The following is a 21,922-nucleotide window of genomic DNA, read 5'->3' as shown; positions in this document are numbered from 1 at the left end:
TTTCTTAAGATAATTATTTAGTACCTGATCCTCATGCTAGATGGCGCCAGAAGTATAAAGGTATCTTAAGGTAATTATTTAGTACTTGGTCCTCGTGCTAGATGGCGACAGAGGTATTAAAAAATCTATTATTTAGTACAGGTAACTACGCTAGATGTCGGTAGGGATATAGAAACAAATATTGTTATATATTATATTTTTCACATATATTGTCATTATATGATCGTAACATAAAACTTGATTTGTTCATAATTTGAATTTTTCAATAGGATAACATAATACGCCAAGAGGTAGCACGTATTAGCGTGCCATCTCTTTGAGTATCGTGTAATACTTATTGAATGCTCGTTTTGCGGGAAAATTTTTGCTTCGTTCATAATTTGAATTTTTTAATAGGAGAGAATAATTTACAAAAAGGTGGCAGGCTATGATTGTACCTTTGTAATATTTAATTATCGTGTCTCGGATGAAATAATTACCTCCATAGAAATTTTGTGAATCATTGAGGAATTACTTCGTAAAATCATTTTCAATTTTCAACTAACGTTTCTCGTTTCTACAGCGAAAAAGAGAGAAATAGAGAGAAATAGAGAGAAATAGAGAAAAATAGAGAGAGATAGATAGAAAGAGAGAGAGAGAGAGAGAGAGAGAGAAAGAGAGAGAGAGAGAGAGAATTAGAGAGAGAGTGAAAGAGAGAAAGAGAGAGAAAAGAAGTGGGCGAGAATATTCTGCTAAATTGTATAATTTTTTCATTTCAATCAGGATTTGTTATTTATGGGATTAAAAGAAATCATGCTTTTATAACTTTCTTTTCTTAAATTCACATGTACGTATTCTCGTTATTGCGTAATGAAAAAGTGAGGATACTGAAACGTTTAAAGACATGAAACGATAGCTAGCACGACGAATCGCCATGTGGCAGGATGATCAAACGGGGGTGTAGGAAGAGAGTGAATAAATGGGAGAGAGAAAGATGGGGAAAGAGAGCGAGAGAGGGGGGCGATGAGATCATCTCGTTTCGTTTGGTTTCTCGACCGTTTCCAGGCTGCAGTCAGTACCGGTCCAGCGACCGATTTGCAGGGCTGTTTCTTCTCCGTTCGTATCGTCAAAATAAATCATTGAAAGGAAGAAGAAAGAGAGAGAAAAAAAAAAATTGATCGTTTCAGGTACGTACATATATTCGGTCAAAAATATCACTTTTCTTTCTACTTATAATTTTTACAGACAGTGTGTATATGTATATATATATATGTACGTATAAAATTATTATATATATGTATATATATATACATATATATATATATAGAAATTTTAATTATTATAATTAATTTTTCTTTTTATTGTAATATTAATTAATATGTGTATGTATATATACATATATATATATATATATACACATAAAAGTTTTAATTATTATAATTAATTTTTCTTTTTATTGTAATATTAATTAATATGTGTATATATATATATATATATATATATATATATATGTATGTTACAAATGCATCTATATGTGCATTTATTATACATTTTTCTATTATTTTAAAAATGATTATACGAAATTGTTTATATATTCTTAAAAAAAGAAAAAAAAAAAAAAGGAAAAAAGAAAGAAAGAAAACAAAAACGAATGTTTTGCTCTTTGTTTCTCTCTTTCTCTTTCTCTCTCTCTCTCTCTTTCTCTAAATACATCTATCTATCTTTCTCTTTTATTTTCATCGTAATAAAGTAATCATCCATTTTTAAAAGTTATCTCATTCTCGTAGGCGCGAATGTAATCATAACTTCTTGCAAACGGATATTCGACATCCTTCTTAAAAAATCTTTGTCGTTTGATCCAATATAAGTAATATTCGAATTTGGGGAAAAATAATGAAATATTATTTTGTAACGATTATTCTTTGAAATAATTTTATGTGTTTCTCATGTCGTTGCTATTTAAATCGTCTTTTACGTTTTCAATTCTTTCCCCATTTCTTTGAAACATTTCGTAAACTACGTACTATTATTACATTTACGTATGCGGGCATATTGTAGGATTAAAGAACAAAAGAGAATTTCTTTTTGATTTGAATAATAAATAAATAACGATAATATTGTTATGTGTAATAATAAATATTTTAGGAAAAAGCTGGATGTTTTTTGTTTACAAAATTAATTAAAAGAAAGCAACAAAAAAAAAAAAAAAAAGAAAAAAGAAAGAATAAAAAAGAAGAAAGAAAGAAAAGAAAGAAAATGCATGCTATTATTTAATATCAACATATGAATTATTATGCAATGGAAATTTTATAGTTAGGTGATTTGATGGAATAGATATTTTGTTTTTTTTTTATTATTTAGTATCAAAGATCCTCACAAAAAACATGAAAAAGATTTGAAATATGTAATCGTGTGTATATATATATATATATATATATATATATATAAATAAATAAATATATATACATATGCACACAACTTTCACGAGAAAAAAAAGTAGCGCCCTTTTCCTCTCTCGTCACCAATTGGCAGTGATATTATTACGCCGGCGCGCATTTATACGAAGTTTGCGTGTCAACTGGCTTCTCCCGATGGTTCTTCGGTCAGAACTCTGGTGTTACTCCGCGAATACTTTTCTGGTGTGTACATACTTACTCACGAACATTCACGAGCTACACGAAACGATTCGTTCAAAACCACCCACGGAATAAGATTATAACATTAACCTACACGTAGGCGGAATAAAACGAAAATGGAGCACGTACGAGTTGCAAATAATTTTACTTTTTTTTTTCTTTGGTACGTTGGCGTTTTATTTAACGAGATTAGGTCAATAGAAATAAGATGAAAGAAAATAGATAAAAGAGTTGACGAGATTCTTTTTACCTAACGCAACCAAATGTTCACAGTGATAGCCTAATCTCCTTTTTGAGATATATATATATATATATATATATATATATATATATATATATTTCTCGAGAAAATGAAACTTTGTATTATGAAAGAGAAGAAAAACAAAAAATAAGAGATGTTCCGCTGAACAATTCATTATCTTTAAGTTATAATATTTTCTTCTCTCTCTCTCTCACTCTCTCTCTCTCTCTCTCTCTCTTTCTCTCTCTTCCTCTTTCTCTGTCTCTCTCTCTCTCTCTCCCTCGGTTGTTAATTAAGAAAATGAAAATTTCGCAATCTCTCGAGTACAGTTATCATAAATACCGAAGTATCGTCCTACCTAAAAAGAACATCAAAGGAAGGCAAATAAAGTTTTAAGTTATCATTTAATTAATGTCGAAAGTGTATCATTGAAAAATGTTCAAAGCGATGAAAGTGTTTTTTTTTTGTTTAATTCTCCGAGTCCTTTTTCCTTTTTCTTTTTTTTTTTTTTATCAGTTCAAAATATATTTCTAAAATAAAATATTATTATTGTGAAAGAGTAAGTATTGGAAAAATGTTAAAAAGGTCTAATTAATTTTGATCACACAAATCGTATAAATAAAATTCGTTGAAATATCAAATGGATCTACTTTTTTTTTTTTTTTTTTTTTTCACTTTAGATTAACAGGAAATAATGTTTTATCGAGGCCTTGATTTCTCATTAACTCTTCCCTTGTGATAAACTGAGAGATGACGATACGTAAATAGATCTCGCCTCGTTCTTTCGTAGAAGTTAAAACATATGTATCTATGTACATATATGTATGTACGTATGGAATGAGAAAAAGGCATGTCGTAATAACATGTATGCGAAACAAGGAACGAAAGAGGTCGATCATGAATCTTTTTAAAGTCATATATAACTTTTTCTTATTGGAGACATACGCAAGACGATTATATCCAAGTATTTAGGTTATCGCTTTGTTACTCCTATCAAAAGCCATAAGAGATTTATTATCGTTGATAATATTGACCGAAAGAATGATATTAGATCCTTGAATTCTATCTATTTGAAAGTATCTTTTCGAAAATGATCGTCATAGTAAAAGGCGGTAAATTCAAAAATTCAAATAACGTTTCTAAGTGATTATATTAATTTCATTATTTTCAAAATCTTAATTATAATAAAGCAAAATATATGTTTTTTTTTTTTTATATTATTTACAATCGATATACTTTTAGAATGTTTATACATTAAATTAGATTTTTTTTTTTTTTTACTTTACTTTATACGAAGAAAGAAATAAAGAAAAAATCGCAAACTTTTCAAATGCCTCTCGTAATTGATAATATCAAGATGGCGTTTGAATCATTAATTAATAAAAGTTAATATATTCGATTAATTTCAATCTACTAAATGTATGCGCGCCATTTAATAATAAAACTCATAAACGCACACACTTACTTTAAAGTACGCATTTATCGATCGATCGTTTGTCGCAGGGATCGCAATGCGGACGACGAGGCTGCAGCTGCTCTTCCTCGGGCTGCTTTTAGTGGCTCTTGTAACAGACGTGTCTGCAAGACAGGTTGGTAAATCTTAAGTCGACCTATTTCTATATATTTCAATTTAATTAGAAAATATCTTTCGAATATTCGTAAATTATATTCTATCTTTCCAATCATTTTGATCGTTAATTATTGAACAAATTTTTAAATATATACCTAACATATAAATATATAATAAATATCAATATCTCTATCAATGATATCTAGCATCGAAGAAAACATCGAACGACGACAACGACCGAGTCATCTTTTCAAGATGAAGTAATGAACATGTTAGAAGCTGATGAGGTAGCGGAAGATGAGAACAAAGATGCTGAAGTTTCTTTCGAAAATGTTGGAAATGAGCTTGCATCGAAGAAACAACGTTTGATCGAAGTAGATCCTTGTATGAATAAACATTGTGGTGCTGGACGTATTTGTAAGGTCAGTTTAAAAATCGTAGTTAATTAACAATCAGAATAAACGAACATGAGGACTTAGAACAGATGTCTAATATTTTTTAATAATTTCTAGTCAACCAAAGATGGTATCGCCGAATGCGTTTGCATCGAAATTTGCAATCCGGAAATCGATCCACGTCGTAAGGTCTGCACAAATTACAATGAAACTTTTGGAAGCGATTGTGAGGTCTATCAAGCACGTTGTTTCTGTGACACTGGTGATACCAATTGCAGAGGGCCTGATTATAAGCATGTTCATATTGAATACTATGGCGAATGCAAACAAATGCCAGTGAGTATGAACAAAATTCTATATTATATTTATTGTCAATTCATTTTTGATATAATTAAATTCTTATATTAATTATAATTTCGTATGTCTTAAATTTATTAACTGAAGATATAAAATGAACGGTTCTATTCAATTATAAAATCGATTATATATATATATATATGTCCGTAATGCAAAATAAATTTCAATCTTTTGTGTGAATCTCCTTGCTCGTGAATGGCATATTCGGTGTATCGATCTTCTCTTACTCGCATGCATTTCTCGTTGCTACTCAGATGTGTAAGGAAGAAGACATGGCAGATTTCCCAAGGCGTATGCGCGACTGGTTGTTCAACATAATGCGTGACCTAGCCGATCGTCAAGAGTTACCATCGCACTACTTAAAAATGCAACGCGAAGCTGAAACGAACATGACACTGCGTTGGACGAATGCAGCCATTTGGAAGTGGTGTGACCTCGATGGTCATCCACATGATAGGGCAGTTTCCAGACACGAACTTTTCCCTATAAAGGCACCCTTGATGGCCTTAGAACATTGCATAGCACCTTTCTTCGATTCTTGCGATGCCAATAATGATCACTTGATCACTTTGGTTGAGTGGGGTAAATGTTTGCAATTAGATGAGGTAGGTAATAAAAAAAAACTAAGTACTAAATCAGTTAAAAAACTTAATACACGAATTAATTTTATTTTATATACAATAACAATTTTTCATATATATATATATATATATATAGATTTCTCGTCTCACATGATAAATCCAAGTAGTAAATTAATCAATTAAAAGTTATTACAAGATAAAATCCATTTCGGTGTTCCTAATCCCAAACAAATCCCTGCGAGACACTTTGGAAAAGAAAAAAAGAAAGTTTCTTACATTATTCCTATCCGAAGAACTTGGAGAGATTAAAGAAAAATTAAAAGAAAAGTAATAAATGAATGTTATCTATATACAATATATGTGTGTGTATGTATATATATATATGAATAATGATTTAAATAATTTATTAATCATTATTAATTTTATTAATTGTAGAATGACATCGATGAAAAGTGTGATGAACTAGCCGAAGCCAACAGCAATCTACAATAAATAATTCTATATATATATATATATATATAATATATATATATATATTATATATATATGTAACAGATAATGGCTGTTGTGTTTGTGGACGGATCGAACGACAGGGCTAACGATAAATGAACGAGAAAAGGCTTTTGTATTGGCTACGTGCAGTGATAGCAATAGTAGTAGTGTATTACGATTGGAAGAGAGGGGCTGAAGGGGGAGGAAAATGGCGGGAAAAATTAGAAGCAAGGCTTTGCGTATTCGATAACGCGCATGTCCCATGTAACAGACTCGTCGATATCGTGACCCATCGTGCTACTTGCAATTTTGAACAGTCTCGTTTAATCCTTCGTTGTTATTCCATTGATCGAAACTCGCAGCGGCCAATCGATTTCCTATCGTGCTTAACAAAATTGACAATACTCATTATCGTAATATTTCCAAGGAAAGTCTATAACTAATCTGCTTGTTTTATATAATTTTTCTTTCATCCATCGAGTGCAAACTGCAAGACAGTATTTTACTCGTAATTTTCAAACTTTTATTTTTCCTATTAAAATTCGTGTTTATTTGATGAATGTGTATATAAAAATGTATGTTTTATAATACGAATACACGTCGGTCCTTCGAATTTGAAACGTCCTTTCTAATACAGCGCCACGGATTGCTTTAGAATTAATTTTATTCGTATTTGAACCAAATCGTGAAATATATGGTATCATTTCTTTTGATTCCCTTTTCATTATTTAATCCTGGTAATATTCTATTTTTTAGAGATTACTTTAATATATATAAATGTATATCCTTGTATATCGAAATATTTTGTGCTACTGCCTTTTTACCTGTCAATAAAAATTCTCATGACATTTTTATTATGTTTATCTTTATCATTATCTTTTATCGTATTTTTTCTATGCAATTAAAAAAATATTTTCTAAAAATATTTTTCTTTAGTTATATATTTTTCAAGAGAAAGAATTTTTAATATAAAAATCTTAGTTTAAGTTCGAACTTCTTTTATCATATCACATAAAAGGATACATTAAAATCTATATTTTTAATATTGTAAATGTATAAACTATTCATTAAAAGTATTTAGTTTAGTTATGAATAGTATAAATTTCATTATTTGTTATAGAAAAATGTGTATACAAAATGTGAGGACCACCAGTTGCGTCCCAACCGCCATAAAAAAGAAAGAAAAAAAGAAAGAAAAATAAAAGAAGAAAAAGAAACAAGATAACACGAAACAAGAGAGAGAGAGAGAGAGAGAGAGAGAGAGAGAGAGAGAGAGAAAGAATAGAGATTGGAAAGTTCTCGAAGCTTCATGATAAATAAAAAGCGATCTGTTGGCTCGCTGAGTATTCTAAAAGCAAATGAAAGGAAGAAATCACGTGGAATGTACAGTTCAGATTCGAGGAGAAGCATCGAAACGAACGCGTCGCCGTCTTCGCTTTCGTTAACGTGTTTCTCTGGCTCTTACATCCGTAGTACAACATTTGGACGCTTGAGATCGCAACGATCGCATCTATATCGCATTGCTATTGGTCGTAAATGGTCACGTGAGTAGACCGCGGGACGCGGCAGCAGCGCCAAGCGTATTTGGCGGGATCGTGCTTAGACGGCGTCGTCTGTGCTCCCCGCAAGTCTGTCGTGTAGCGAACCGCAAAGGCTCTCCTAGCATAATGGTGAGTAATCCGCGAGTTTTTACCGGATCCTTCAGCCATCCACAATCGATATACATCTCCTCGTGTTCGACGGACTCTCGACCGTTTACTGACGAGGTTTCGTTCTTCTATCGCTCAAATTAATCGTGATTTTCGTCTGTGAACAGGCTGGTGGAAAGGCGGGCAAGGACTCTGGCAAAGCAAAGGCAAAGGCGGTCTCTCGTTCGGCGAGGGCTGGCTTGCAGGTGAGTTCATTATTCAACTAGTCTACGATTTAACGAAAACATACTTTTTTCTATACGTTATTAAAACGTCTAAATTAATATATGATTTTTCTACGTTTTTTCAATTGTTAAATTCAACGGTCTTTACATACTAAACGGTCGTAGTTGGCGCGAAGCAAAACGAATCTTCTATCTTTTATCACTACCAACAAAGGGATGTTTGTTTTCTTATATTTATGAAGTCGCGCTTTTAACGTTTAACTATTTATTCGATTCTACATAATTTATCGTATTCGTTTGACGATAAATGTAAGCGTTAGATGAATTAGAAAGTATTTTATTTCTCGAATTGAATTCTTAACAAAAGTTATGTTTGGTGTGGTCATTTCAAATAAGTCGTCGGATGGGACCGTTTACACTACAACCACCCCCTTTCCAACCCCTTTCGATCTTTCCCCTATCATTCCCCTTTTGATCGCCGGGCCTTTCAATTCATTCGTCCATCTCTGAATATTTTATACTCTTTTTCGAATCGACAATATATCGAAGTGTTCAACGAATAACATTTATGCCTTCATAATATAAATATCTTTTTTGAGAGAGAACATATTCTCTTTTCCTCTCTATTCTATCAAAGAGAATTATTTATTCTCGTGAAATTGTATCTAGAGGATCGACAAATATGCATCATTGACATTCAATCATTTCATTCGTATTTCTTCGTGTTTTGACTTTTGGTTATACACACACACACACATATATGTATATATATATGACGTCATGTGATTCGTAAAAGAATTTCATGAAGTATGACAAAAAAAATAGAGAGTGAGAGAGAGAAAGAGAGAAAGAGAGAAAGAGAAAGAGAAATAGAAAATATCGATAGAAAGAAATATTCATTAGTTAAAATGAGGTGTGTGTTACGCGACGTTACGTTATAATAGAATTATTTTTCCACTCTAGAGGTTAATTATTTTTCCACTTTTAGAGGTTAACCAAAAAAGATGGATACTTATGTGTGTGTGTATATGTGGCTACGGCGATGAGGAATAAGGTGCTTAAGTTCGTTATTTATTCTGTATAAATGCGAAGGTTTACACGCGCGCACGTGTGTGTCTGTGTGTAAGTGAGAACGTATATGTAACGTATACTCCAAAGTACGTATATGTTTGCTTGCGTGCGTGCGTACGTGCGTGAATACTTGTAGGAAATAAAACGTTGGAAGAGTTTACAGAGACAGCAGAGGGATAAAGTTGTTGATCGTTTATGGAGTATAATCGATGTGTATAATACATTAAAAGGGGAAGAGAATGTAGGGCGTGTTAATAATGTTTCATCGAATGACGAAACGAATCTGTCAGAAAAGCTGGGAAACCTTCGGGAAAGCCGAATCTCTATCGCGTGCCGCTCGATATTCGTCCCGTTTGTGAATGTCTATGTGTGTAGTGTATGGTGTGTGGACCCTGGTCGACGAGAAAGACGAAATGTAGGAGAGAGAGAGAGAGAGAGAGAGAGAGAGAGAAGAGAGGGAGAAAATATATCGTGATGATTCTCTCTATCTCTCTCTCTCTCTCGCTCCACTCCCATATTTTCACAGTAATATTTTCGTATTTACAAAAAAATATTCTTAAATATACTTTCTTATATGTATGTGTGTATATATATATATATATATATATATATATATATATATATATATATATATTAGATTCGTTGCATATATGTACAAGTCAAGAAGAGACGCATTAAGTTATTGCATGCCAAATCGACATAGATGTTTCAAAATTTACTTTAGTCTTTGGTATTAAAAAGATTAGGATAAATTTGCTGTTCATTGTACTATTTAATTCCTTCTTTTCTAACAACAACGGAAAGCTGCTGACGCGTTGTGTCAGAAAGGTCGATGTTATTTCGACGGACAATAGGCTACGCTATATATATATATATATACACATATATATATGTATATGTATGTGTATATATATACCATTCTAAAAATATTTCTCTCTTTTGTCATCGGAGAATATGATTATGGATTCTTTTTTTTAATTATTCTTTCTTTCTCTTTCTCTCTTTATCATTGATAATTTTGTTAGGTTAGAAAGAGAGAGGGGAAGGAGAGAGAAAGCAGGGAAATGCATGTGTGTTATATATTGTATAGATATATTAACGAGAATGGAAACTATTATTATTATTATTATTATCATTATCTTAAGTTAGTGTATGTTCATTTATTTTGATTTCAGTTTCCTGTAGGTAGAATACATCGACATTTGAAAAACAGGACTACCAGTCATGGTCGGGTTGGTGCAACGGCTGCAGTATACAGCGCAGCTATCTTAGAATATCTGACAGCCGAGGTGAGTTAGACTGGTGCGAAAGAGAAGAGAGATGTTGAGAAGGCGAGGGTCAGAGCTTTTGGTATGTGTTTTGTGTGTATGTGTATGTGTGTGCACGCGCGCTTGTGAACATTTATAAGAGTATATATATGTAATATATATATATATATATATATATATATATATATATATATATATATATATATACACATATACATACGTAGCATGACGAGACCAACGTGTGATCGTAGTTAGGAAAGTGGCCGCAAGTGACGCTAATGATGAGCTCACGTGGGGTATTATGGCAGACTTTTCCCGCCATTATTTAGAAAAGAGTATATATGATATATTATGAATTATAGATATTTATTTTTATAAACAAGATACTCGATTTTGAAACACAGTGTATAGTTATTGTGTTGCATAAGTTATCTATTTTAATATTTCATAATTATTTATTTCTTTATTGTATAGGTCTTGGAATTGGCAGGAAATGCGTCTAAAGATTTGAAAGTTAAACGTATAACTCCAAGACATTTGCAACTTGCTATTCGAGGTGACGAAGAACTAGACAGTCTCATTAAAGCTACTATAGCAGGAGGAGGTATGTTATTGTATTCTGATATTGAGTATATACATTATTATAAGATCGTTGATCATTATTGTTTTCTTGTTGCAGGTGTTATTCCACATATCCATAAATCACTGATCGGCAAGAAAGGTTCTCAAAAGCCAGCATAATTTAGTGACGATTGAAGAACTATTTGAGAGATAAGTAGACAAAACAGATGTAAAGTGGCAGTGATTGTTGACAAAGTGTACCTACGTTATTAAACTAAATGGAGAGACTGGAGTGATGATATATATGTATATGGCTACATATATATATGTATACATATATATATTTATATATAAATATAAATGAAACAAATATTGATATAATTTAATATAGATAACGAAGAGATAAAGGAAAGACAAACGTTAAAAGCGTAATTTGACGATTGGGAAGGAATAGGGGATGATTTTGTTGGAGATGAAAATTCCTAGTGTGCATATAACGTGGCGATTAATCGAAGAGCAATGTGTTATAGCATCGCTCGCTCGAAACGATAGCGTTTGTTGCTTCGCCGATAATGTATATTTTAAATGAAAGGTTGAAAACGCTTCATTGTTCACACACACATTTATTTTACATACGTAATTATTATATCTAATTTTGTTTTTCGGCCACCCTTAACTATATTCGCGTTTTTGTTAAACTTTATTCTTTCTTTTCATTTTCTTTCTTTTCTTTTTTTTAAATAATCGACGAACATTTCTCCGTCGTTTGATAATCATTCATTTTCGATAGTGTGTGCGTGTCGAAATTGTCTGAGAAATAGTCATTTCCAATCTCAATAAGATTTCATCGAAGTCACATATTGTGTAATAATAAATCTTACATACACCTAAGTCTTTATAGGTACTATAGTAATTAATGAGAGATTACAGGAGATATATGTAACAATTGTCATTAAGAAAGAGAGAGGATTATTATAGTTAGACAAAGACGATCGAAACAAGATTTTAATTTTTCTAAACTATTTATATTTCAAAGAGTCTATTTTGTGTTAATTGCACTATGTGATCATTTTAATGCTTCCGATCTTTAGAATTTGTTTTCAAATTTTTTGGATGATGTATTTTAGTTATTGTGATGATAATTAAAAAATATTTCTAATTGATGTCTCAATCTATTAAGCAGTAGAAACATAAGAAATTTGTGAGTATATAATATTACTTATTAACATAATTAATAATGATATTATATAATGTATAATATAAAATATTGTAAGATCGGAAACTTTAGAAATTGATCTCATCGTGAATATAATATTATTTCAGTTGCAGCAAATTCTCAAAAAATATATGGGTGAAAATTTGTATCAAAAATGAAGATTATATAATTAAATGTTTCCTTTTCATTTCAATTACATCCCGGTACTAGGATGAAATCAATATGAGAAGAGAGAAAATCGTTTGATTTTGTGTTTAACATTATTCGTATTATTATTATTATTATTATTATTATTATTATTATTATTATTATTATTATTATTATTTTTATTTTTATTATTATTATTATATTATAATTATTATTATTATTATTATTATTATTATTATTATTATTATTATTATTATTATTATTATTATTATTATTATTATTATTATTATTCTGGAAACAAAAATATAATAGAATATGATTTAGTGTAATCTCTATATCTACAGTACCTACCGACGTACGTTGAAAAAGAAGCAGCCATGTAAATCTTCATTAATCATAATAAAGATGAATTTTACTATTAATTGTGTATTTTATACATTTTCAGATATTGCAGAAGAAGATTTCAGTATTGTAGAGTAAGATCGAAGATTAAAAATAAGCTACAAAAGATATATCTACTATTGAAGTTTGATACGACGAATGCTTTATAAAGGATAAGAAGTTTTAGAATAAATAACTCTTGTGTTGAAATTTATTAGTCCATTTAATAATTATATAATTTCAAGCACTCTGTATGCATTATAAATCTTATCTTCATAAAGACTATAATTTTTGTTTTTAAAGAAAATCCGTTGAATAATTTATTTCCTCTTACAAGTACGAAATTTCAATTTTCAAATCTAAATAAAAAAAAGTATTTTTTCTTTATTCATTTAATTTTAGTCAAATCATATCTCTTAACATTTGTATTAAATATTTAATATCATTGAGAACAATTGACTGTGAAAGATTTAAAGAAATTTTAAAGAAGAATCGCTGTTGTAAAGATTTAAAAAAATTCGAAAGAAGAATCACTGCTACGAAGATTTAAAAAAAAAATTGGAAAGGAGAACCACTGGTGAAAGAAGGAAAAAGACGTCAAGTGCTGCCACTGGTGCCGGTCGACAGGGAGCGGTCGAGTGACCAATCCGGTACGTCCTCCCCGCCAATTAATTGGACCAATAGCGTGGCTCGTAGCGGTAGGCGCGCTCTCCCAGTAGCTAAGGGCGATCAGAACCGCGGTCGCCTTTCACGAGTACGGTCGGTTAGCAAATCGTACGGGCCGTGTGTGCCTTGCGAGTAGTAAAAGTTGTGACCCTGGTGCACCGGTCGTACGAAATAACATTCATGAGTTCGTAGAACTCATTTGACAACGTAACTATCATTTACCTTGATTTGATCAAATCAAAAAGATATTTCGAATAAATACACGAAAGGAGAAGAAACGCGCTGTTGCACATTACTCGAATGCCGGCTGTAAATGTCGCGTGAATAGTTACTATATACACATACAACGCGAGCTATACGTTCTCCTTCTTTGGTAATCGTCGCGTATTTTTGTCAATATTTTCTTCGTCATTGTAATTTAATCGTAACATCGTAATAACTATCGGCAATTAATATTCGCGAGTGTATTCGCATTCGAACGAGTATTATATTTTTGTGAGACTTTCGCCTTTGCCGGTTTTCACCTTTTGCAAGCATGATCCTTTCTTTTTCTGCGCGTGTGCTATAACCAGCAAGTGGAAGAGAAAAAGAGATAGGAGTAGGAGGAGGAGGAGGAGGAGGAGGTGAAGGAGGAACAACGTACGCACGCACGAGGGTACCATCCAACGTTTTGGTTTCTTTTTTTTTTTTTTTATACCGCAACTCTTTTCTCTCTATTTTCTACTTCAAGAACAATCATCATCGCTGGACTTTCTTCTATTTTAAATCTTCTTTCACGTCAAACTACTGCGACATGATATCACTCGTGTAGCTCCTGTCAGATTCATTGATGATCCTTACTGGAGATTTTTCGAGGATGACGAGAGGACAATCGGAAATATTCGACGTTAGTCAGCGGTGAGTCAAAGTTTGATTTTTCTTTTCTTTTTTTTTTCTTTTTTTCTTCTTTTTTTTTTTTGAATTTACCGCGCAATTTTATTCTACATAAAAACATATAACAACTTGTTACATCGAAAATGATTAATTACATTTTCAGAATACAGCAAATCTTTATCATAGTTACATCAACTTGTTAATAACTTTAAAATTAGCATTATTATGGTATATTATTTATATATTTGTGTGTATATATATATATATATATATATATATATATATATATATATATATATGTGTAACTTGAGATGCGTAATGGGTTTCAAGAAGTCTAGGTAAGTGTCATGGCGGACACACCGATCATCTTTTATTTTCAACAATAAGGAAATTTTTTATTTGCGCCATTTTTTATTACACTCCTATCCGTAATCCGTATTAATGGTAACAAATCAATTTTTTTTTTTTTCGATTTCCATATTTCTTCATTTTAGTTATTATTTCTTCTTTGTTTGTCTTTTCTTTTTTTTCTTTCTCTTTGTTTTTTTTTTCTTTTTTTTTTTTTGAATCTTTAGCTTTATAGATGGAGTTACGTCATCCATTTTCTCGAATTAACGGTATACATATAACTACACACTAGTTGCTTCGTAGTCCGACGAATTTCTACAACGGATAATGAGAGTATATACGAGAGTATATGCGAAGTTAGATTAAAACTTATATCGATACTCTTATCTTCACAGGATGAAAATCAAATTATATAGGACATTATTTTGTTTAGGTTAATAATAATCGAAATGACCTAAATTATCAAACAATTATTATTATTATTATTATTATTATTTTTTTTTTTCTTTTTTTTTTTTATATAGATAATCTAAAGTCCATAAAGTTGGATTAAAATTTATATTAATATTTTTATCTTCACATGAATAGAATGAAATTATTTAAGATATTATTCGGTTCAGATTAATTTTCAATCGAAATGATTATAATTGTTATTATATTAAATAGAATTATTTTCCTTTATTGTACGGTTATAATCGAATCGTATTTATGTTTATTCGATAAAAACATTCTCTTTCATTTCTTTGTGAATTTTCTTTAGAAACTAGACTATATATCGCAGTGTAAACAATTAAATATTAAAACTTATATGCGAATCATACATATATCGTTTGTTTGTCAAATAGTTCTAGTTGGAGAAAATTTTTCCCTATAGACCATTGTACATAAACCGATATTAAATTATATACATACAATACATAGGTACACAGAATATATACGTATATGTACATATATACATATGTGTATGTGTACGTGTACGTGTATGTGTATGTGTACACACACACACACGCACACACACACACACACACACACACACACACACACAGATATTTTATCGTGAAATCATATCGGCGAAATTGTCAATTCCGATTTTTTGATCACCTTATAAAATAAATTTCTTATTTGAAAGTTGAATTTTCTCTATTTTATTTATTTTTTATTTTTTTTTTTTTTTAATCGTCTTATTTACTGTCTACTTTCTTCATATTGCAATCAATTTATCTTAACTTGTCCACTTTTATTCGTTCTCAATAATATTTACTTTTCTTAGTAATTTATTTTTTTCCACGGATAAATTTTATGTATATATATATTTCGTATATGTATTTTGTAAAATTTCGTACAAATATCTATATATATATATATTTCTTTTTTTTTTTATTTTCTTTTTTCATTCTTTTTCTTTTCCTTTTCGTGAAATTATAATTTTCTCAGTTAAGTTAGGATAATCATTATAATGTCTTAGTTTGAATATAATTATTATTCAATCCTTTTTTATTATTACTATTTCTATTTTGTTTACACGGTCTTTTTTTTTCTTTTTTCTCTTTTCTTTTTTTTTTCTCTCTTTTCATCGTTATTTGAAGTATCTAAGCTGTAAGAATTCAAGTACATACTCGTTAGATCTGGCAATGTAAAAAAGAAAATTGTCGTCTGCGTAGCTCGTTATGAGACTCTGATGTATATATATGTTTTCCTCTTTAGACTTGTCTTTTTTCTTTCTTTTCTTTTCTTTTCTTTTTTCTTTCCTTTTTTCTGTCGAATACTCTCAACCGGGATACTCCTGCAGTTCTATCTTCATCTCTCTCTCCCTCTCTCTTTCTCTCTTTTTCTATCTATCTATCTATCTATCTATCTATCTATCTCTCATTTTTCCTACTCGAGAAGAGACTCGAACTTGAGCATCAAAAACGTTCAAAACTCTTAACCAAAGAAGAGAAGCGAGCATTCCGCGTAATCTGAATAGCTAGCAGTACTTGGAACGCAAGGTCGGCCAATCGTCAACGTCATCGAGCCTCCGGCAAGCTGCGGTGAAAGTTCCTTCTCTTACATGAACGTGGTATATAGGGTGAGTCAATAAACTATTAGGATATTGTAATAAGAAAATGTCTAAACGTTCATTAATATTCGGTAACACAAAAGAAAACTAATAGCTATTATATCAGATTTAAACATTTTATTTTGTACAGGATTATTTGATAGGAAGGATTGATAGTGGGCTGAAATTATTTTGGACAATTTAAAAAATTAATTGCTCCCCATTTTTTTTTTTTGAGACTTTTTAGATTAATTCGTTTGTTCTTTTTTCAGATCGTAAAATTATAAGGGTAGTAAATTTTGGCTCACTATGTATATATATATATATATATATATATATATATATATATATATATATATATATATATATATATGTTATTCAGGTATAACGATCGATTATCACCTGGTACATATACATATATATATATATGTATATATATATATATATATATATATATATATATATATATATATATCATATTTTTTATATATCATAATGTTATTTATAATAACTTTATATTTAGTTTAGCAACAATCAATATCGTAGTTAATTGACTTAGTTATTGATTCTCACCCTGTATATGTTCCATGGAACGAGAATGCACGTTTACCAAGCCCACGAAGTTGCCATTCTTAGAACGAAAGTCTTTGGATCTAAGTTATGTATATATGTATGTACGTATGTATGTATGTATGTATGTATGTATGTATGTGTATGCGTTAAGGACTAGATAGGAAATAAAATCGATCGAATGCACTTTTCTTTTTAACTCATATATGATTAGATTCTTTGATATGACGATTATATATACATTCAAATATAATTTTCATTTTATCGTAGAAAAAGTATGTTAAGAAAAATAGATAAAAATAATCATCCGAATAATAAGAAGAAATGTTAAAGGTCAAGTTTTCTTTCGTCCAATTTTGCAATCCTTTTGCATTCCTTTCTCTCAATATAAGATATATATATATATATATATATATATATATATATACATATAGAAAGAGAGAGAGAAAGAGGGAGAAATATGGAGGAACTCGTCCTTCCTTCGTTATTAACATTTTAATCGTGTGCATCAGACGAATAAGAACAGAAATAACGATCGTTGTTACATCGTCCGACTCCAGACACGATTCATTACGACTTTGCTCGTCCTCATTCCTTTGTTAGCTCAATCAGCCGAAGTGTTGTCTTGCTGTACTGTTCCAAATAGGTTCGTGATTGTTGGCATTAACGTGTTGAGATCTCGAAACGGACGATATATGCAGGCGGCGCTTCCTTGTAGTTACGTGTTACCAAAGATCTTAGGAAGGATTTTATTAGATTAAATCCGTATTTAGAAGTAATTGATCGAGCTATCGAAGAAAGAAAAAAAAAAAAGATCGAAGTGATTGCAGATATACATTTTATTTTTTTCTTCCAATCATTCTTCTTCTTCTTTTTCTTTTTTTTTTTTTTCTTTTTCTTTTTTATACTTTTTTCATTTATGTATATATTTAACATTTTGATTTTATTAGATTAATAATGATACCTTACAATTAGATTATTTTTAATATTCAAGATTTATCGATCGAAAATGAAATAGTTCATCCTGTATAACATGATCATCATTGAATCGTTTGCTTTTCTATCTAATAAAATTAGATCTACCGGATGCATCTTTGTATAAATATAGTATCGAAGCAGGAAAAAGGGGGACGGAGAGAGAGAGAGAGAGAGAGAGAGAGAGAGAGAGAGAGAGAGAGAGAGAGAGAGAGAGAGAGAGAGAGAGAGAGAGAGAGAGAGAGAGAGAGAGAGAGAGAGAGAGAGAGAGAGAGAGAGAGAGAGATTTGATGATTTCAACGTTATCGTCAGTCGACTTTCCTCCTTCTTTCCGCTTCTCCTCCTCCTCCTCCTTCTTCGTATTCGTCGAGGTTCTCGATTCGTTCGAACATGGACGATCCGTTAGCACATCCTCCATACGGGTCATCGACCATATATACTCTACTGTTTCCCGTTGTCATAGTCTTTCTTTCATAAGAATATCTCTGTCTTTTTTCGTCTTCTTTTTCTTTTTTCTTTTTCTTTTCTTTTTTTTTCTTTTTTTCTTGTCATACGAAAAATTTCACGTATTCATCTTTTATTACATTGCCTTTAAAAAACTTTAGAAATGTTCTTTGATTATTGTCATCTCTATCATAATTATTATATCTCATTTAAAGATGTCCTAGAATTTCGGATTATTTTTATTTGGCATATTGAATATTTATGAGGATCAATATATGCGTATATTAATATATCTTTTAAATTTTTCTTATATGTTGTCTTAAAAATTTCGAATTACATATATAAAATATATAATGGAATATCTATAAGATAAGATAGGAATAATAAAAATGATATTGAAATTTCGTATCATGATTGTTATTAAGAGTATTGAACATTTCTCTCTCTCTCTCTCTCTTGCTTTTCTTCCTTCCCCCTCTCTCCCCCTCTCTATCTCCATCTCTCTCTCTCTCTCTCTCTCTCTCTCTCTCTCTCTTTCTCTCTCTCTCCCTCTCTCTCTCTCTCTCTCTCTCTCTCGCTCTCTCTCTCTCTTGCTCTTCCTCCTTCCCTCTCTTTCTCCCTTTCTATCTCTCTCTCTCTCTCTCTCTCTCTCTCTCTCTCTCTCTCTCTCTCTCTCTCTCTCTCTCTCTCTCTCTCTCTCTCTCTCTCTCTCTCTCTCTCTCTCTCTCTCTCTCTCTCTCTCTCTCTGGCAGAATCCATAATCTGGACCGAAATTGTAGACCACAAGAATCCTGCCGTGTACGTTCGTATCCAGGTATATATATATATATATATATATATATATATATATATATCTATATATATATATATGATATATACATATATACACACACACATACATACATATGCATATATATATATATGTATGTATATATCCAGGCTATTAATTTATCGGTATAGGTAGCTCCGTTTGACCGGTTAATTAATTACTCGTCCTCTGTTGAAGAGAGAGAGAGGGGGGGGAGGGAGGGGGGATGGAGGAGAAGCTTTCGACGAGGCAATACCAATACGGTCGTCGGTCTTGAAACCACACGATTTCTATGCGAGCCAACTAGACGATGTCTCTTTTTCATCTTCCTTTTCTGGCCATATTAACTACAAAAATCTTTGGTGGTTTGAATTTTCCAATGGGCAATTATATGTACTATCTGTTTGTATAGATTATACGTGGTTTCGTATACGCATGTACGTTTTATATAGTATTCATATGTGGCTATGTGTAATATATTTATGTTTTATGTATATTTCATATATACGCATATGAATTTGTACGGGTACATTTTTTAAGCTTCTTTAAATCATTTTTTTTAGTGCATCTTTTTATCAACATCTTCCATAGTATTTCTCTCTCTCTCTCTCTCTCTCTCTCTCTCTCTCTCCCTCTCCCTCTCTCTCTCTCTCTCCCTCTCTCTCTCTCTCTCTCTCTCTCTCTCTCTTTATCTATCTATCTATCTATTTATCTATCTATCTATCTATCTATCTATCTATCTATCTACGTCTACCTTTCTAAACAATTTTTCATTAAAATTCTAGCACGACAAATAGCAAGAAAATATGACCCTCGATCTCGAATATCTTCCGGCCTTATCGTTCCTCGCATATCTCTTCTCTAAGATAGTTCATAGAATGCTATGAAGTAGATAGAATGGGACGAAAAGTTCTTAGGTAATTTTAAACGTCAATTATTATTTTTTTTTTTTTTTCGAATCTTTTTAGATAACATTGTTAGGTCTTTCTTTTCTTTTTTTTCTTTTTTTTATTCCTTTATTTTTTTTAGATTTGCAAACTTGCCTTTGCAGTTTTATAATTTGAAAGAGAAAACAAAAATTAGTCTGAAAAGTCTCGGAAAAGAGTAATTCGATTTTTAAAATAATTTCAAAACTTTTGTTACCCGTAGGGAATTTTATCAAATCTCTCTCACTTTTATTTAGTTATACATAGTTCACATTGTATTTATTTGACAATAAATTAGTAATATTTTGTTGTTTAGAATATGTAAAAAAAAATATCGTGAAATTATTCCAACGTTTTTATTCTTATTCTTTTAGGTCATATTCATCGTGGGAAATAATTTTTTTGACCATATGTCCTTCTAGTTCGTATAGTCTCAAATATTTTTCAATTTCACGTTTATTACAACGAAAATGTCTGTGAGCTTCTGATTTCGAGGCAGTTGTGATAATTGCAACATATTACATGCGACGCGTTCATTATGTGTCGTTGATTAAATGCATGAAATACGTGATATAACAGGACATACATGGTTTCGTTTAATTTGTTCTCGTGTATTCTCCATTTTTGTCGTTCTAAATGGTAGAGTGAAATTACTTGTATGTTTTTAACGACATAGGAAAAAAAAGAAAATTGGTACTTTATATATTTAACATTTTTTCTATTATAAATTTAATTCTTTAAGGGTGACAATAATTATAATTATTTTTTTTCGATAATAGTAATAATAATAATAATAATAAAAATAATAATAATAATAATAATAATAATAATAGATATATGCAATTTTATTCATTATAACACACCATTTTAGTATTTTAATATACATATGTTAATGACGATAAAATTTATTACGATATCACGCACTTATGTTTATAATAACATTAACATAATTTTTTCATATTTTAATAATATTAACGATAATATATTAAACATTATTATATTATCATAATTACGTTAACGATAAGATAAATATATATGTATATATATATATACATTTTTTTTTTTTTTTTTTTTTTTTTTATTTAAAAGAGTCAAAAAAGGAACATTTAAGGCATAGTTAGAGAATGTTTCAATGTGTAAATGCGAAAGTAGTAAACGAACCTAACGGTTTAACGTTGCATGCCATCTTTACACCTTCTGTTGTATGTCGGTCGAAGTCACGCGTACAGGAGTAAGATAGTAGTAGTAATATAAGTTAGGTTTGTTCCATACCTGCCTATCAAAGTGTTGAGATAGGCAGAAAAAGAGAGAGAGAGAGAAAGAGAGAGAGAGAGAGAGGAAGAGAACCTCTCAGTCTCTCTCAGTCTTTCTCAGTCTATCAACCAAGGAAGAGAAACGTATTCACTTGCATAGTCGATAGTACAAACGTGCGTGTGGATGCATCTAAACTCTCTTCGTCTATTTACTTCCTTCCTTCTCTCTCTCTCTGTCTCTCTCTATCTATCT

At 30.7% G+C, this 21,922-nt stretch overlaps 3 protein-coding genes across 3 annotated transcripts in view; all 3 read left to right on the top strand.

Annotated features, from left to right (window-relative positions):
- Positions 1-1,006: 1,006 nt before the first annotated feature.
- Positions 1,007-7,103, top strand: SPARC (secreted protein, acidic, cysteine-rich). The gene is made up of 6 exons (XM_035883645.2): positions 1,007-1,166; positions 4,360-4,445; positions 4,633-4,848; positions 4,939-5,157; positions 5,433-5,783; positions 6,195-7,103. Exons 2-6 carry the CDS (start codon positions 4,368-4,370, stop codon positions 6,249-6,251), a joined length of 921 nt encoding a protein of 306 aa, XP_035739538.2. The 5' UTR covers positions 1,007-1,166; positions 4,360-4,367; the 3' UTR covers positions 6,252-7,103.
- A 667-nt stretch (positions 7,104-7,770) lies between these two features.
- On the top strand, positions 7,771-12,508 carry His2Av (Histone H2A variant). Its single transcript, XM_035883648.2, has 5 exons — positions 7,771-7,921; positions 8,068-8,145; positions 10,371-10,484; positions 10,938-11,067; positions 11,143-12,508. The coding sequence occupies exons 1-5, from the start codon at positions 7,919-7,921 to the stop codon at positions 11,202-11,204; spliced, it is 387 nt and encodes a 128-aa protein (XP_035739541.1). The 5' UTR covers positions 7,771-7,918; the 3' UTR covers positions 11,205-12,508.
- A 976-nt stretch (positions 12,509-13,484) lies between these two features.
- Cad87A (cadherin 87A) overlaps positions 13,485-21,922 on the top strand; it is a 149,562-nt gene continuing 141,124 nt past the window's right edge. The window contains exons 1-2 of the mRNA XM_085662682.1: positions 13,485-14,089; positions 14,165-14,331. Of these exons, the coding sequence (XP_085518808.1) occupies positions 14,264-14,331 (68 nt within the window). The 5' untranslated portion in view covers positions 13,485-14,089; positions 14,165-14,263. The remainder of the gene's footprint in view (positions 14,090-14,164; positions 14,332-21,922) is intronic.

Source organism: Vespa mandarinia, chromosome 19 (assembly GCF_050613455.1).
Source record: "Vespa mandarinia isolate Hongniang chromosome 19, ASM5061345v1, whole genome shotgun sequence".
In the NCBI taxonomy this organism is placed as follows: Eukaryota; Metazoa; Arthropoda; class Insecta; order Hymenoptera; family Vespidae; genus Vespa; species Vespa mandarinia.
The sequence above is the reverse complement of the archived record's forward strand: the minus strand, read 5'-3'. Positions and strand labels throughout refer to the sequence as shown.